Consider the following 19,268-nt stretch of genomic DNA (forward strand, 5'->3'; position numbering starts at 1 on the left):
CGGGGCTGGGACGCGCCACGCCCCGGGCACGAAGGTTAGCCCGCCACTGATAGTCAGCGGCGGGCGCGTCCGCCTCCAGGACCCAAGGCAGCGTCCCAGCCAGTACATACGCCGCCTCGAAAGAGATGGTGCGAAACCACGGATGATTCTGACCGCGATGGTGCGTTGCGGCCGTTGCAGCAACTTCGCTACCCCCACGGCCAGTGACTTGCCCCACGCGGGTGCCTCGTATAAGGCGCGTCACCTGGTCAGGCCCCCCGATGTTGGGAAGAAGCCAGCTTAACATGCCGGCCACCCCCAACAAACGAGGGACCAGGTTCTGAAAGTGAACACGGAAGGTCTAACGACTGTCCAGAATGAGGCCGAGGTACTTCAACTGCACCCCGACCCGATACGGACGCCTCCAACCACGATATGGGCATCGACAGGTGGCACTCTCCGCGGCCTGTGGAACCACATGGCCTCGGTTTTACTGAGTGTCACGTCGAGGCCTAGTCTCCTGATTTTGCCGATGACATGCGCCACCCCAGCGGTGGCAAGACGAGCAAACTCAGCAAAACTCCCCCCCGGGACATGACCAGCGTGTCGTCTGCGTAACAGATTACGCTTAGGCCCGGGAGGAGGGCACCTCTCAGTACCCAGTCATACCCGGTATTCCACAAAAGGGGGCCGAGCACCGACCCCTGTGGAACACCGCGCACGACCGGGAACCTGTGCACGATCCCACCGTGCTCGGTACACGTGACCGATCTGTCCTCCAAGTAGGAAGCCACCAGTCGGCGAAGGTAGGGGGGCACTCCGTGTCTTACCAGGGGCATTTTTTTAAATAAAAGAACACTTATTGCGGCATAACTATAATAGTTAGACATATGCTGTCGCGACACTTTTTGTAAATAATAATGTTTTTTACAAAGTCGTGGTACATGATTATATTCTATCATCAATAGTTTTCGTAGGGCACGCGACGTAAATAATATTTTAGGTAAATTTTTTTTACACCTTGGGTTATTGGAGTTTTAGTAAGGATACCTAATTTTTTCCAAAAAAGAATATGGCCTATGTCACTCGGGAATAGTGAAGCTTCCAAATAGTGAAAGAATTTTTCAAATTGGTTTAGTAGTTTCGGAGCCTATTGAATACAAACAAACAAATCTTTCCTCTTTATAATATTAGTATAGATATTATTTATTACAAACGCTGACTTAGGCGGCGGTTTTTATTTGAACCAGTTCTAAATTATAAACTAAAATTCTATGAAAAATTACCCATATTTATCTATAATACGAAATGATATTAATTTATTTTTCGTAGTTTCCTTCCTTCTTGCGTCGATAATCCTCAGTGCTGAGGGTCGTGGCCTCCTCTAATAACTTTCTCCTGCATCATCTTGCGCCATTCCTGCCTGTCCTCGGCTGTGTGGATAGCAACGTGGACTGAGGTATTGAGAGTGGAGCGTATTTGGTCCGACCAGCTCATTGGATTTCTGCCTCTGTGCCTTCTCCCGCATACCTTGCCTGTTACCAGCAGCTTTTCCATATTGTCACCTCTCTTTCTGGCGATATGTCCAAAGATCTCGAAACTCCTCCGCGCGCATGTAGTGCGGAGGTGCATTGGAATCTTTAGCTCGGTAAAAATGGATTCGTCGGTTCTGTGTTCTGTCCAACGAATCCCGAGCATTTTCCTCCAGCACCACATCTCAAACGCGTCGATGCGTTGGCGGTCGGTTTTCTTGAGGGTCCAAGTCTCGGTGCCGTAGAGAAAAATGCCACCCAAACACGGTCCATTTGGGACATAGCTCTCTTTGCCATACTGATTCGCCTTCTGAGGTCCTTTTCGGAGGATCCATTACTAGCTATGACGGAGCCCAGATGAATGAAATCCTCTACGACTTCCAGGTTTAGCTTATTCGTAGTTTAATAAGTTATTATTGTTAGTAGTGTTGTTTGCTAGTCGAAATATAAATTTTTAATTATCTTATGATGAGAATCTTATATTAATGAGAAAGATATTCAACAAAAATAGTTTCGTTCTAATAAATTAGCATAGTAATAGTACAGTGAACTAGCAATTTATTTTGGTAATTCTGAATTTAAACAAACATATTGATGAGAAGAATCCATTTTTACTTTGCAAATTTGTAAATACACGCTCGTAGCAATGTACGGACATATAATAATATGAAGAAACAATAATAGCATCTACAAATATATATGTACTACGTGGTACTACATTTACCAAAATTAATACAACATTTATTAATTAAATTAATGAAATTGTGGTTTTAAAGTTTTAGGGGTGTATAAAAAATGGGGGGCGCTGAAAAATAATTGATTTTCAAAGGGGGCGGTAAAAGAAATAAGTTTGATAATCACTGGTCTATGATAACGAATATTAAATTAAATGAATAAGAGGCCATTCGTAAAGCATAGAGCAACAGAGTATCTCTTTGACACCAGCAGATAGGTTGCATATCAGTTTCGAGAGACCGGATGATTTTGTATGGTAGGTATATTCTTGTTTTTAGTCAAAACACAAACGCAGCATCTTTTGTACCTGAGACTTTGTAACTGAGACCTCCTCTAACTTTATCTTAGGACAATATTAGTGGGATTTTTTTATTGAACCCTTATGGATGAGTTCAGTTGAAACTCATGTTTCAGTCTAGAGACAATATTCATTCTTTTTCGTTTATGGGCTACGGTAGGAATTAGAACTAGGCGGCTCTTCTATCTAAAATTAGAAACACACTGAAATTATTTGACTTTCATTGTACTTACTATCGCAGTCGCTAACCGTTATACAAGTGCCATTCAAGCCCGCGCGTCGCGACCCTAAAATCGCGAACTTTAACATGGTTAGGAACGACAGGCTGACTGCTCGTGGTGGTGGTACCGTCATTTACTATATGTCAAGGTGTGTGGCGCATTTACGTTGTAGATGTCTATGGGTTCCAGTAACCACTTAACACCAGGTGGGCTGTGAGCTCGTCCACATACCTAGGCAATAAAATAATAAAAAAATAAAATAGAGTGTTCAGTTTCAAATCGAACCTTGCTTCGAGACATAAAAGAGAAAATAATGGTACCGACCGGCATGGACATAATTAAAGGCCCTACTACCTGTAATTAAAACTGAAACAAAGGGTTTCGGAATCAGGTAGTTTTTTTAAATAAGTAAGAACTCCTAACGGAGCAGGACGTCTCAGACTCGTTTGTCATGAGTCAAACAGACCTCTGTCGTTACAATCCTCTGAACTCTGGCTTTAAAAAACACGTCAACTTAACGAACGGAGGTACTTACAATTTGGGCAGTTTTCTCGGGCGACACATTTACCGCTATCGTCTTTCAGATATCCCTCTTTACACACGCATCCGGCTTTGCAGTACTCTTGCCTCACCAATGGGCAGGGCATAGGTAAGTCCTTCGTTGAGCACGTCTTTGGGCCGCACTGTGCTTGGACACATTTCGCGTATATTTCATTTTCAGAGCAGAGGTCAGCTGAAATTTTGCAAATTTGACCAGATTTACCTTTAAGGAAACGTGTGGTACGCGTTAACCTATACCTACTATAGACGAGTTTCAAATTAAATGAAAGAATAGCTATTATTCCAATCGATTCTACTATGTAATTCGGTGTGGTAGGAGTGGCAGCATTATAGCTGTGGTGTATAGTCTGTACCATGCGGTCCATGCAACCCATGAACGAACGCTATGGAGGAACGTCACATGTGGTCGCGATCCTCAGCAGTGAGGGAACGATATAGAAGAAGAAGTATATATGACACATTAGCCATCAAGCAAGTGAGTGAATCGTGAGATCTTCTGTCAACCTAGGCCACGAATTCCGAAAGTGATTAATATCGGCCTTCGATGTCCATCCGTAAGGATTTTAAATGACAAATCCTAAACCATGAGAAAAGAAAACCAATCTTTACTCACCGTCACAATCACTGAGCTTAATACAAGTGTCATTCTTAGCTCGCAAGTAGTTGTCCTTACAGACGCAGCCACCGACGCATTCCCTTTCCGACACCCCCTTGCAACTGAGGGATCCCCCCAGGTCTGAACACTTCTCGAACCGACAAGCAGCTTGGATGCAACTTAAATACTGTTCATTTACTGAACAAAGCTGGGCTGAAAACAATAATTAGATACTTGGAGTAGTTATATTATCTTGGACGGCCGTCTGGTGTAGTGGTAAGTGACATGGTCACTACACAAGGGGGTCGCGGGTTCGAATCCCGCCAAGGGAAGATATTTGTATGATAAATATAAATGTATTTTCCAGGGTTATGGATGTATATTAAATATTAAATATATGTACGTGTATAATAAAAATCTTACATTTTTTTCCGTTAGCTGGTACCTGTAACACAAGTTCTTTACGAACTTACCACGGGACCAGTTAACGTGGCGTGATTGTTATTAAATATTTATTTATTTATTATTATTATTTATTATTTCTTGGACCTAATTACATCAAGATTTATCCGGGATTATTGGATCTGATAACCTGGATGATTTGTAACAATATTAAAAATACTGTACAATAATTAATGTATGTATATTGTACTATGTTAAAGTTTTGGCTTACATTCACAATCTCTTGCATCGACACAGGTGCCATTGTCAACCCTAAGAAAATCGTTTTTACAAACACAACCGGATTCGCAGGGTTCGTCCGAGGGGCACGACCGCCGCCTGTATTTGTGCTCGCATTTATCAGAATCACAATTGGGCTGTCGCCAGCTCGAGTACACTTCGTTCACGGGACATGGTTCACCTGAAAAGAATATCTAATGTTATTAAAGTACCTTAGCAGCCGTACGTCGTAAAGATTGATTTACCTACAGAATAATACAAAATAATTCCCAGTACACTGCAGCTATGTAATATTGCCCTTTTTCTCATGAAACTTAAACTTGACCTTATATTAAGGATATGCTTTAACGTACCCCTGGTACTGCCCTCGTCTATCAGCAACACAAATTTACCCACCACATACCTACTTACTATTTTTTTGGGAGAAAAACTACTATCATTATTTAATAAACTTACACATCTGCAGATCGTCAAGTCTCACATACCCCGTGCGCCCCTTAGGCGCGGGGACCTCGTAGGAGGTTCGACCCCGGCCCGAAAAAAAAAGCCGCTTAGGCTACCAACGATTTTCTACATGGATACCAAGTTTCAAGTCAACCGGATGCATGGTTCAGTAGTTATAACGGAACATCCGCAAAAACCACTGTAGATTTATATATTAGTATAGATATAGATTGAATCGCGGTACGGTTCTGTTGTATGATTTTATTAGGCCCACGTCGAGGAAATTGCGTAACACATTGGATACATAATAAAACTTGTCGGACTCTCATACCTAGCTCTTGAAAGACCTAGGAAAGACTTTCAGGGTTCAGAATTTATTTTTACGACTTACTTGGACACTTTTCTTGCGGTATACAAGTTCCATTTTTGTCTCTCAAATATCCTAATTTGCAGGCACATCCAAATTCGCATATCTCCGGATCAACTAATCGGCACACGGGGGCATGTTCTTCGATGCACTTCTGAGGCCTGCATAAACTTTGAAGGCAGGAGAGTTCTTCGTTTTCTCGACAAGTAGCTGAAATTTTTAAATTCATTGAGAAATTTACTTCTGATTATTTTCACAAGACGACTTGGTGGCATCATAACTGTTGTGATATCTGTGGATTTCATAATCGCCTAAATACTAATGCGGAGTTTACATTACGAAATTAGTGTCATGCACGTTGAACTCAGTTTCACGAAAGTAGTTTCGATATATGCGAAAGTAATTTCGTAAAAAAATTAGTGTCGCGAAATCCACAGTATCGCAGTAACCATGGCGCCTTCAGCATCAAAGCTATATTTTGCTATATTCAATGTAGCTAAAGAAATGCTTATATACCTATGAACTTAAAAAAAGGCTATCAAGAAAAAAAAAGTTGGTAGATTCGAGGATGGTCAACAAGAAGGCATTTAGGTGCAATGAAGTTAGTCTCTAAATTAGCAGATGAAGATCCTGAGAGTAATAAAAACAATTTTCGAATGAGTGAAGATAATTTTGATTTTTTACTGTAGGTGTTTCGGGTCCCATAGACACCCTTGTCGCTGATATTCATTAATAAGATCTATTTTATTTTTCTGTACTCCATCGTTGATTTGCCATTTTCAACGCTTGAAGCGCGTCCGAACTAACAATACACACGTCCGCACAACGCAGACCCTTTCGCGACATTAGTTTCACGTCGCGTCTGCACTATGAAATTAGTTGCATGACACTAATTTCACCAAAAAATCGCGCAAGGCACGAAACTAATTTGCATGCTTGAAATTAATGCATGCATTACGAAAGTATTAAATTACACGTGAAACTGTTTGTAAAACTAATGTCACGAAATTAGTTTCATGCCACTAATTTCGTAATGTAAATTCGCCTTAAGTGCTTGCTTGCCTATTTATTTCAATAATAAGTATGTACCTACATAATACCTACAGAAAAAAATCCAGAGCACAGTAATAAAAATAATGTATTTAATGTAATAAAGACTCGTGTCTTTGATACAGGGCCAAATTTTATAGTCCGAATAGGGACGCCTCCATTTTGGTGAAAATTACGTTGAAAGATTCCGTTACATGGATATATTGGAAGTAGAAAATATAGGTCAAGCTAATAAAATCGTGTGAAAGGGCCAATTTGTTATTTACATTATACCTACAAACATTAAGTTGATTAATATTTCACGTGCGGATTAGGAGTACATCATTTCTTACATAGCGGCGGTAGCGTTGTGTTGTGATGACATTCGTGACCTTTGGCATATTATATACAGATAATGAATGGCTATGGCTCACAACATGTTTTTAAAATTACATAATAACTGATGATGTAGGTACACCTAACTGCTCGTTTAATAAAAGTATATTAAAATACATATATTGTTTTTAATCTGAAATAGCGACTTGTTTTAAGTAGATTAGGATGATCTTTAGTGCAAGCTCGAGCTTTATATGATCTTTAGCCACGTTTCCAAAATTTATCCATACAATTTTTCATTCAAGTACGGCAAAGAAGACGGCGTATAAGCTGCTAATTGCTATACACGTGTCTTGCGGAAGAGCATCCGAGAGACATGACCTCAGATCCCGACCCATGCTGATTCTGATCCAGCGGGATATTGCGAGGGAATGAGCCGTCTAGACGTGCTTTGGATATCCCCTTGCCCTAGTCCCGACAGACGCCGAACCGGCGGTCTTCACTGCCATGCCTAGTAGGGACAGGGTGGTGGGGAGACATGAGCTTCGCGCGAATCGCGTCACCTGGCTTCGCAATAGATTTAGTCGGTTCAACTTCCACACAGTCAACGCATCGGCGGTTTTTTTTAATGTGTAACTTTACGTCACATTCAAAAATTGGGCGTGCATTAAAAAAAGCGAGCGAACAAAAACAAAAAAATAACACATTATTTGGGAACATAATCATCAAATATTCAGATTATTTGTACCGAGACACTTCGCTAGACCTTGAGGTTATTGATAGATGAAGAGCGAGCGAGATGCTAATAGATTTAATATTTGTGATACAGTCGTGATCGTACACAAGTACCGAAACAATTAAGTTTCTAAGGCAAGCAACTTGATAATATAGTCATTTAAATTTGGCAGCTTTTTACATAAATCATTTCTCTACTCGATAATTCCACAGCGCTATGCGTTTTCCTTCTTGTGGAGTCTCTATCGGTAGCTAGAGACTCGAAAAAGCTAATGCAATTGCCGATGTCCATGAGCTATTAAACTATCAACAGTGGTCATTCAAATATAGCATTATTTTACGCTACACTCAAGGAGAATCTAAACAAGTCACTTTCACACATTCACTTCCGATTGCATTTTTTTTTCAAACTTATGACCTTCATTACACAGAGTAGATAGTATAAGAGACTATAGTACCTACAAGGGACATTATCTCAGATCGCAATTTTTGTCGGATGATAGTTTATCGGAAAAACTAAACTAAAAATAACGGAAAAACGTTACTTCAAACACCGAAATACTCGAAATGCTTAGAACAAAACTGGTCTAAGCTGAAATGCAGTCGTGGCGTCGATGCTTGGCGGCGACGAGTCTTGGAAGGCTATGCTCGACTTCTGCGAGTGCACCATCTCGCAGAAGGAGGCGGCGGCGCGAGTGAGGCAAAGCTCTCCTCACTATGCAGAAACCAGCCGCCGCCGAGCAGGGGGTCGGGACCGGGGTCCCGTCCGTAACCCGGCCCCCTAAGAGCTTCGGGCTCCACCCGCTTTGTGCGGGGAGGAACCTAGGCGTGGGGCGGCGTGGCAGGTCGCGTTCCCCCGACCGCTCCGGGTCAAGGTGTAGCGCGGCACTATCAATCGGGCTCTTGGCCCGTCGACCGAGGGAACCGGCGGTCATGTTGCTGGCGGCCGCCGGTCCGGTCTGGGGGACGGCGGGATGGATGTAATGTGCTCTGCGTCAACCCTGTCCCGCCGTCTCAATAGCTCCGACTGGGTTTCCGCCCGGTCCGGGGAAGGGCGCCGGCTGTGAGAGGCAGGAGTTTTTAGTGAGGTTCGACTCCCACATACCCCACCTGCCGTGCGGGTGGGGATCCGGCGATTTTCTCCTGTGGTAAAAAAAAAAAAAAAAAATTCTGAAATGCAACAAGAATGTTTGTTTTAAGAGAAGAAAACTGATTCAATCACCTGTACAGAGGACGATGATGTTGACGAACGCTAACACTACGATCCAACTAAACGACATCGCGGCTGATATTCAAATAACCCGTGTGTTAGTTTTTATCACTATTTATAAGCCGTTTTTATCACTATTTATTTTCCGTGAACTTGTTTTTTTGTTGATTCCGTGAAACGAAAGTTCAAAGTGTCTCTTTTTTTTATTTATTTTTTATTGCCTGTCTGTAATGAGTGATGACGAACGTGCTACAAACCAATGTTTATTAAGATACTAGATTTGCCCCGCGGTGAGACGCGCAATTTGCAATTTAAAAAACGGATGTAAAACTTCGTATTTTTGATGTACAACATAGGTAATGTTTTTTTTTGAATACATATTACAGTAACATTCAAAATGACATTTTGACGCCAACTGCTGCACCCGGAATTCGGTGAAATCAACAGTCCGAAAAAACCGAGATCCAGATCTAAAAAACCTGATTTTCTCTATGTTGTGCCCTTTTTTTTTAGCGAATCGATGTAACAGACATCTAAATAAGGAAATCAAAAGAAATATACAGATTTCTGTGGTTACGAATGGTTCGATTTTTCTCTTTTCACAGAAACTTCCAACACTCAATAGTGTGGGGTGTAAAGTTTTTTTTTAAGATTGAAGGGTTACTGGTGGTCCGGGGGCCCTTCCAGTTTCCGAGACAGGTAGGCGAGCAAAGGAGAGCTCCCGTGTATAACGGTTTTGGTCGATTAAGCCCCACAAGAATGTGCTCCGTGAGGCGGTGCACCTGTTGAACGCATGACTTATTTGTACGGAATCCGAATTGTTCATCGATGAGAATGCCCTTGGATGAGACGAAGTCTCTGAGGCGTTTGTAGAGCAGACGCTCATACAGGTTTCCTAGAGACATGAGGAGGCTAATCGGGCGGTAGCTCGTCGGATTATTTTTTGGTTTACCGGGTTTGTGTATGCCGATAACGTCCGCTTCTTTCTACACTGTAGGAAAGATACAGTTAGCCATAGCGGCATTTAAAATAGATGCCAACATCACGATGAGTTGGACGGGTAAAAGTTTAATAACGCGGTTAGATATAACGTCTGAACCGGGAGCCTTGCGAGGACGTAGGTCTTTGATCAGGTCTTTAACTTCCATTGGGGTGACGGGTGGTAACGCGTCCGAGGGTGGCAAGGAGGCTCTGCGTTCTACCTCACTGTCTACTAATTCTACATGAACAGGGTCCGCGGATTGAATGCTGGGCATGCACTGGGCTTGCAATGTATCGGCCAGCAGCTCTGCTTTTTCGTCATCATCGAACGCCGTGAGTCGGCCTTAGTGGCCCACGAGGGGGGGGCATAGTTACTACCGTATCCTATTTGAGCGTACGAGCTAAGCGATAGTAAGACCGTTGCGAGGGTGCGAGTCCTTCTAAGAAATCAGACCATCTGGCATCTCGGACTTCGGCGATGCGAGACTTTACGTCGCGTTGTAGGACACGCATTCGAATACGATTTGCCAGGGTAGGATACCTGTCGTATGCGCGGATCGAGGCGTTCTTAGCTCTAAGGAGTTCCCTAATATCGTCGGGCAATTTGAAGCGGTAAAGGAAGTCCTCCGTTACAACTTGCTTCGATGACCCATCTAATGTCGAGGTGATGTGTGACGTTAAGACGTCTATGGCTTCAGCGGTATCCTGAGGAGACGGGGTAGAGTCCGGGCTAAACGGGAGCGATGGTGGATCAGATTCAGCCAGGCTGATGCCCAGCGTGTGCCAATCCACCACAGTCCTCGTGATGGGAACGGAATCTGGAGCGCGACCGAGCTTCATAACGACGGGACGGTGGTCTGAATCTAACTCTGAAACTACTTCGATCGAGTTTAAACGCAGAGTTACGTTTTTTAATAACGCTATGTCGAGTATATCCGGGCGATGCGCGATTTTTAGCGGGTAGTGAGTCGGGGTTAGCGGAGCGACGATATCGAAGGCGAGATCATCGACTAACGCGTCAAGCCGCCTGCCATTCGGGGTTGTGGTGTGTGAGTTCCACCTGATGTGTTTACAATTTAGGTCGCCCGCCAGAATCACAGAGCTCCCCATGCCGAGCAGCGCCTCGATATCACTGCTTAGAACGATCATATCCGGTGGAAGATAAACGGACGCGATAACGATTGGCGCGTGTCCCGTCAGTCAGATTCGGCACACTGATGCTTCGATATTAGCGAGCGCGGGAGGATCGAGCGGGACGCAATGCAGGGCTCTTCTATAGTAAATGACGGTACCACCACCATGAGCAGAGAGCCTGTCGTTCCTGACCATGTTATAGTTCGCGATTTAGGGTCACGGCGCGTGGGCCTCCTGCACTAAAAAGATATCAATTTGATGGTCACGCAAAAAGTTAGAAACATGATCACATTGATTTGCGATACCGTAAGCGTTAAAAAATCCTATCGGTACGGATAGGGGCTTTATTCTACTTATATACGCCATTGATTACCAGCGGAGTGAGGGGAGGACGTACGTATTTAATGACACGTATACGTCGGCGTATTCCTGCACAACGGCGATAAAGCGTTGTGCAGTGGATGCAGCGCGAATGGCGTTGCCCAAAGCGTTAACGCGCTCAAAGTTGATCAGTCGCTAAAGCGAGATTGTTGGACGCGGTCGGAGGGCAAGTCGCGGGAGAGGGACGAGTCGCAGGGGCGGGGCAAATCGCGGAGGAGGGAGTTGTAGCCGCATTCGTGTACGGCAGCGGTTTTGCCCAGGCCGAGACACTGGGCACCGGCGCCGCAACGAACGCTGGCTTAGCCTGCGACACAGAGGGTGCCGAGGCTTTGATAAGCACGGAGGCGGTTTTGGCGGGCGACGCGGCGATTTGTTTTCGGGGCCCGTATAATTGACAGTTATGGCACTGGTTAGGTGTGCCTTTCTTGTGTGGGGTTTCGACGGCGATTCCGGAAAGGCTACAGACCGTTCGGATGTTGAATATTTGCTTACCCTCGGGGGTAGGCTGGAGGGCGACAAGAACCATGTTATATGGCTCCCTTCCGCGGCCTGTGTGCATGCGGTGTACGGAGTTAACCGGTAGGCCTTGTTCGAGAAGGTCGGCCTTGACGAGCTCGGCATCAAACTCTTTAGGGATGCCACGTATGACGGCACGGAGTTCGCGCTCCTCCTGGGAGCGTATACGTGTGGAAACTTATACGCTCCTTACGGAGGTAAGAAGAGAGGGCCCTATGGTCGTCGGGTGTTCGAACCTTAATTTGAATGCCGTTCGCGAGGTTACGGGCATTCGTGAAATTGATATTTTTGGCCTTAAGGGCCAGGGAAACTCGATCCCAAGCTGCCTTCTCTTGAAGGATTACCGGGGGAGGGGTCTGGGTTTTATTTTGTGCCACCGGACGCGGCGACGGAGTGGCACGGGCTGGAGGCGCAACAGAGGAGTCTGAGGGCGGGGGCGCGACGCGTTCGCGGCTTTGCTAATTTTAGCGGCCGCGGGAGCTCGAGACTCCGCGGTACGCTTCTTACCCTTTTGTACCAGGGTGAATCCATCCGTCGATGAGGCGGGGGCGAGGTCGACCTCTACCTCAAAGTCAGAGTCGGAGGACGAGGAGGCGGGCGCAGGTGACCTACGAGCAGGTGTTTTGGAGGGCGCGACGGAGGCCGCGGCTGATCGCGCAGCTGGAACGGTGGCCACGGCGGACGACGCGGCAGTTTTACTCGCCAGTATAGGCGACGCGGAAACGGCAGGCACGACGGAGGCTGCGGTGCTCGATGCAGAAGCTTTGCACGCAGGTACAGGCGACGCAGGACCAGCGAGCTCGTCGGAGTCCACGAGAGGGCTCGCGGTGTGATCGGCCTTGAAGGCCAGAAACTCGGAACGGTAGATTCTGCGAAACACGGCGTTTGCTAGGGTTCGTGTTAGCAACGTCGTCAGGTTTGAGCCCCGTGAGCTACTAACTACTACTACTAGTTAAGGTTACACTGAAATAGCCTCTCAAGGCTCTCAGCCAGGTAGGAAAAAATATGTAACTGTGGTGTAAATAAAACTTGTCAAGTTAAAATAACATAGAAATATTTATTTGCTCGTTACAATTGATCGAACCAACTTTTACATTGTACGTGATGTTGACGAACGCCAACACTATGAACAAACTGAACGACATCGCGTTTGATATTCAAATAACCCGTGTATGATTATTTTATCATTATTTTTAAGCAGTATTTTTCGTGAACTTGTTTTTTACGGGCGGTTCCGCGAATCGATAATTCCGAAAATTCCGATTTTTATGTTCGTTTTAAAACTCGAATTATTTAACTGCCCTAATTGTGTAGTGACAAATTAATTAATTAAGACTATGGACAATAGTTTGCCAGTATCACCTCGACATTAGATAGGTCATCGAAACAAGTTGTAGCGGAGGACTTCCTTCACCGCTTCAAATTGTCCGACGATATTAGGGAACTCCTTAGAGCTAAGAACGCCTCGATACGCGCCTACGACAGGTATCCTACCGCGGAAAATCGTATTCGAATGCGTGCCCTACAACGCGACGTAAAGTCTCGCATCGCCGAAGTCCGAGATGCCAGATGGTCTGATTTCTTAGAAGGACTCGCGCCCTCCCAAAGGTCTTACTACCGCTTAGCTCGTACTCTCAAATCGGATACGGTAGTAACTATGCCCCCCCTCGTAGGCCCCTCAGGCCGACTCGCGGCGTTCGATGATGACGAAAAAGCAGAGCTGCTGGCCGATACATTGCAAACCCAGTGCACGCCCAGCACTCAATCCGTGGACCCTGTTCATGTAGAATTAGTAGACAGTGAGGTAGAACGCAGAGCCTCCTTGCCACCATCGGATGCGTTACCACCCGTCACCCCGATAGAAGTTAAAGACTTGATCAAAGACCTACGTCCTCGCAAGGCTCCCGGTTCCGACGGTATATCTAACCGCGTTATTAAACTTCTACCCGTCCAACTCATCGTGATGTTGGCATCTATTTTCAATGCCGCTATGGCGAACTGTATCTTTCCCGCAGTGTGGAAAGAAGCGGACGTTATCGGCATACATCAACCCGGTAAACCAAAAAATCATCCGACGAGCTACCGCCCGATTAGCCTCCTCATGTCTCTAGGCAAACTGTATGAGCGTCTGCTCTACAAACGCCTCAGAGACTTCGTCTCATCCAAGGGCATTCTCATCGATGAACAATTCGGATTCCGTACAAATCACTCATGCGTTCAACAGGTGCACCGCCTCACGGAGCACATTCTTGTGGGGCTTAATCGACCAAAACCGTTATACACGGGAGCTCTCTTCTTCGACGTCGCAAAAGCGTTCGACAAAGTCTGGCACAATGGTTTGATTTTCAAACTATTCAACATGGGCGTGCCGGATAGTCTCGTGCTTATCATACGGGACTTCTTGTCGAACCGCTCTTTTCGATATCGAGTCGAGGGAACCCGCTCCTCCCCACGACCTCTCACAGCTGGAGTCCCGCAAGGCTCTGTCCTCTCACCCCTCCTATTTAGCTTATTCGTCAACGATATTCCCCGGTCGCCGCCGACCCATTTAGCTTTATTCGCCGACGACACGACTGTTTACTATTCTAGTAGAAATAAGTCCCTAATCGCGAAGAAGCTTCAGAGCGCAGCCCTAGCCCTAGGACAGTGGTTCCGAAAATGGCGCATAGACATCAACCCAGCGAAAAGTACTGCGGTGCTATTTCAGAGGGGAAGCTCCACACGGATTTCCTCCCGAATTAGGAGGAGGAATCTCACACCCCCGATTACTCTCTTTAGACAACCCATACCCTGGGCCAGGAAGGTCAAGTACCTGGGCGTTACCCTGGATGCATCGATGACATTCCGCCCGCATATAAAATCAGTCCGTGACCGTGCCGCGTTTATTCTCGGTAGACTCTACCCCATGATCTGTAAGCGGAGTAAAATGTCCCTTCGGAACAAGGTGACACTTTACAAAACTTGCATAAGGCCCGTCATGACTTACGCGAGTGTGGTGTTCGCTCACGCGGCCCGCACACACATAGACACCCTCCAATCCCTACAATCCCGCTTTTGCAGGTTAGCTGTCGGGGCTCCGTGGTTCGTGAGGAACGTTGACCTACACGACGACCTGGGCCTCGAATCAATTCGGAAATACATGAAGTCAGCGTCGGAACGATACTTCGATAAGGCTATGCGTCATGATAATCGCCTTATCGTTACCGCCGCTGACTACTCCCCGAATCCTGATCATGCAGGAGCCAGTCACCGTCGACGCCCTAGACACGTCCTTACGGATCCATCAGATCCAATAACCTTTGCATTAGATGCCTTCAGCTCTAATACTAGGGGCAGGCTTAGGGACCCCGGTAACCGTACTCGTCGAACTCGACAAAGAGGTCGACGTGCAACCTAACTCATGCATCAGCCCGCTGAGTTTCTCGCCGATCTTCTCAGCGGGTCGCGATTCCGATCCGGTAGTAGATTCATTCGCGAAACAATTGCTCTTGAGTTGTTAGGTCTCCTTCGGAGGCGCTCGGGCAGTTGTTAGCAAATCCCACCCCTCTTGGCTGAGCCTTTGCTCGCCCACCTGTCCTGGTGAAACTGGAAAGGCCTTCGGGCCACCAGTAAAGTTTCAATCATATAAAAAATAAAAATAGTTTGCCAGTGCAGTGGTTGGCAACTCGTGGCGAACTGCATGAGGCTCTTTGACTTTTCAGTTACGTCTCTTCCGCGAAATGCTTAGTTCAGGCACGGAATATCTTATTATTTTGCCTTGTAAGGAACGACTAAACATTTTTAAACACAAGGCTATAAAAATACGCGTTAAAAAAGGGTATTTTTGTCAATTTCATTTGTGTGATACCTATCTATCTTTGGCCGAGTTTCTGATCACTTTACTAGCGTGAAGTGTGAACCATGTTTGAATTTCAATGTGTAATGTTACTTGTACGTTGTTCTTCTGCCGCAATTGCCTCAGTATACGACTTGGAAACGTTGTAGGCGTCAAAGATTAACTTAAGAAAACTTAACTTATTTTAGGCAAACAAAAAAGTAATGTATGTCTTAAGAACGCACCGGCAACTAACAGCGAAACGAGTTTTAACGAGATTCACGCTATTTTTTTCCTACCTATGCTGATAGCCTTGAGTCTTTTTCAGCTTCGCCCTAACATGTATTCGCTTGTCGAGCCCTTCGTCGCAAGCGACTGGTTCGGTCAGGACGGTGACCGGTGCTTGTGGTACCTAAAAGCACAGATTCACGTCAACATTATGTGATGTGATATGTGATAGTCGGGGAGTCCCCTGTCGGAATCTAATAATATTTTAGGCAATGCAAGTACACACAGTTGTGGCAAATATATACTAAAACGTTTAAATGGTTCTGTGTTCGGCCTACAAGAGCTCCGTTACTAGTTGAAGAGAATTTGTTGCCAATCATTGTTATGTTATATAATATAACTTACTGAAACGCGGAAGTATATCGAGGGGTGAAAGGATATTTTGTTTAAGCGACATTTCGCTTAATACGCTATTTTTATCTTTGTAAGTAATTGTACGTTTTATTTGGTATAAGCATCAACAGTTCGATGTTTTTAATTGAACTTCAATTAAATTTACTCTCTTGTAATAGGTGAAGAATGATATATATTTTCTAATTTTAAACTTTAAATTGCTACCCTGTAAAGTTGCAAAAATGTCGCTTAAACCAAATAGCCTTTCACCCCTCGATATATAAATATTTGTATATTTATATTTATCTTTTTTATTGCATATATGTATTTAAAAATTCATTTTATTGGCCATAGTTATGTCACAAAAATGTGCCAATATTAAACTTTCAGCACAGCAAACTTACAGCAGCCCTCAATTTATTTTCCTTTAACACCTAGTAAGAGAAAAATAAACATTTTTCGATTACTATGCTAGACGAACTTGGACCCCATCACCTAGCGATTTCGATTCGGTAGTAGATTCAGCGAAGCACTGCTCTTGCTAGGACTAGTGTTAGCAAATTCTCGCAGGTTGAACCTGTGAGTTCACCACCCATCCGCGCGAAATTTGTATACATGTCTCTAGACAAACTGTATGAGCGTCTGCTGTACAAACGTCTCAGAGGCTTCGTCTCATCCAGGGGTATTCTCATCGATGAACAATTCGGATCCGCGCAAATCACTCATGCGTACAGCGGGTGCACCACCTCGCGGAGCACATTCTGATAGAATTTTTTTTTTTGCATTTTGGGTAGGCAACGCACTGGCGTAAACGCTGGTGACCGTGGGCGGCGGTGAATCACTTACCATCAGGTGACCCGTCTTGCTCGTTTGCCTCTTACTTGTTATAAAAAAAAAAAAAAAAAAAAAAAAAAAAAAAAAAAAAAAAAAAAAAAAAAAAAAAAAAAAAAACTTATTCGACCAAAACCGTTCGTTAATACGGGAGCTCTCTTCTTCGACGTCGCAAAAGCGTTGGACAAAGTCTGGCACAACGGTTTGATTTTCAAACTATTTCACATGGACGTGCCGGATAGTCACGTGCTCATCATACGGGATTTCTTGTCGAAACGCACTTTTCGATATCGAGTCGAGGGAACTCTCTCCTCTCCGCGACCTCTCACGGCTGGAGTCCCGCAAGGATCTGTCCTCTCGCCGCTCTTATTTAGTTTATTCGTCAACGATATTCCGAGGTCGCCGCCGACCCAGTTAGCTTCATTCGCCGACGACACGACTGTTTACTATTCGAGTAGAAACAAGTCCCTAATCGCAAGAAAACTCCAGAGCGCAGCCGTAACCTTAGAACAGTGCTTCCGAAAATGGCGCATAGACATCAATCCCGCGAAAAGCACTGCGGTGCTATTTCAAAAAGTGATGAAGTTAACAATAAATTTGTTAGTTGAATCGTGTATATGGCATAAAAATAAAATTTAATATTAATGTTAATGTTTTCGTGCATTTTTTTTATCGCTTAGATATGTGGACGAACTCATGGCCCACCTGGTGTTAAGTGGTTACCGGAGCTCAACGGTCAACTCATCTACAACGTAAATGCCGTCCAGTAAGTACATCAAAGGCTGCCGCCCCATCCGTCAAATCGAAACGCATTAATTACCGCTTCACGGCAGAAATGAGCAGCGGACTCACAAGAGGTTCTACCACCAATAATTACGCAAATTATAATTTTGCGGGTTTGATTTTTATTACGCGGTGTTATTCCTTCACCGTGGAAGTTAATCGCGAGCATTTGTTAAGTACGTATTTCATTACAAATATTGGTACCCGCCGGCGGGATTAGAACGCCTTACATCGCTAGATACAATTGCACTTGGCGTCTTATCCTTTAGGCCACGACGACGTATACAATTTCGACATAAACATCTCCAACAACACAATGATTTTGAAAGAAACAGAAAAGCCATTTCGTCTTAATGTCATGGCAAAACGTACGCTCGCGGTAATTAGAGATGTGAAGCCATACGTCAGGGGTGACAGGCGAAGTAGATACTGTGCAATAAACTTCGTCAATCCATGTGTATTATAAGTGTTTATTATGCTCATGTCAGATTTTTACTTAAAAAATACGCTCTGCTTTAATTCACCATAAAAATTCAACTTTTGACTAAGGGAACATTACTGGCAGAATCATGATGATGATCATATTCAATGTGGGTGGGGCTCAGTTGATTAATGTCTATTCTTGATATTTTGAGGAAGTATTTTATGAAGTAGTTTATTTTTTGAAGTCGTTGTGGCCTAAAGGATAAGACGTCCGGTGCATTCGTATGTAGCGATGCACCGGTGTTCGAATCCCGCAGGCGGGTACCAATTTTTCTACTGAAATACGTACTCAACAAATGTTCACGATTGACTTCCACGGTGAAGGAATAACATCGTGTAATAAAAATCAAAAGAAAAATAAATTATTTTTATAAACAAGTTTCAGCGTAAAGTAAGTACCTACCTATCTATACTTTTATAAAGGCAAGTGGTCGCCATCATAGAGTAGGTAGTGGAAATCATACGTATAAAGCGGAAAGACAGTAGGTGGAGTTCAAAAAGGATTGTCAAAAAAAGGGAAATTAAACTCCACAAAAGAAGTTCTTACTAAAACCAACAACAATCATAGGGACTGCACCTGTTTGAACTATTTTGAAGGACGCGTATAAAGAACACTATGATCTTCTTGAGTGTCGGAGTTTCATCTTCCACGCCGGAAATATTCCTAGTTTCTCGGAATATCTAACTAGCAGAGCTTACTGAACGGTTGAAAACAAACCTACGTAAGGACCACACAATAAAAAGTAACAAATACCATGATGTTACAAACGAGCCAACCAAAGATTTTAGGCAGCGGCTTGGCTCTGCCCCTGGCATTGCTGAAGTCCATGGGCGACGGTAACCACTCACCATCAGGTGGGTTGTGTGCTCGTCTGCCTACAAGGGCAATAAAAAAAAATTGATACGTGGTTAGCTTATATGCTGCGAAGTAGGAGCGAGAGCTGTGGCAGCGAAATCTATAACATATTAAAAAGTTTTGGCTTGTGAAGAACTTCTTAACT

General features: G+C 44.5%; 1 protein-coding gene across 2 annotated transcripts in view; it reads right to left on the reverse strand.

Annotated features, from left to right (window-relative positions):
- Positions 1-19,268, reverse strand: part of LOC114240171 (zonadhesin) — a 138,692-nt gene that overhangs the window by 18,094 nt on the left and 101,330 nt on the right. For both annotated transcript variants that reach the window (XM_089736677.1, XM_089736676.1), the window contains exon 10: positions 3,301-3,498. In XM_089736677.1, the coding sequence (XP_089592803.1) occupies positions 3,301-3,498 (198 nt within the window). The remainder of the gene's footprint in view (positions 1-3,300; positions 3,499-19,268) is intronic.

Source organism: Bombyx mandarina, chromosome 22 (genome assembly GCF_030267445.1).
Source record: "Bombyx mandarina strain Sakado chromosome 22, ASM3026744v2".
NCBI classification, from domain to species: Eukaryota; Metazoa; Arthropoda; class Insecta; order Lepidoptera; family Bombycidae; genus Bombyx; species Bombyx mandarina.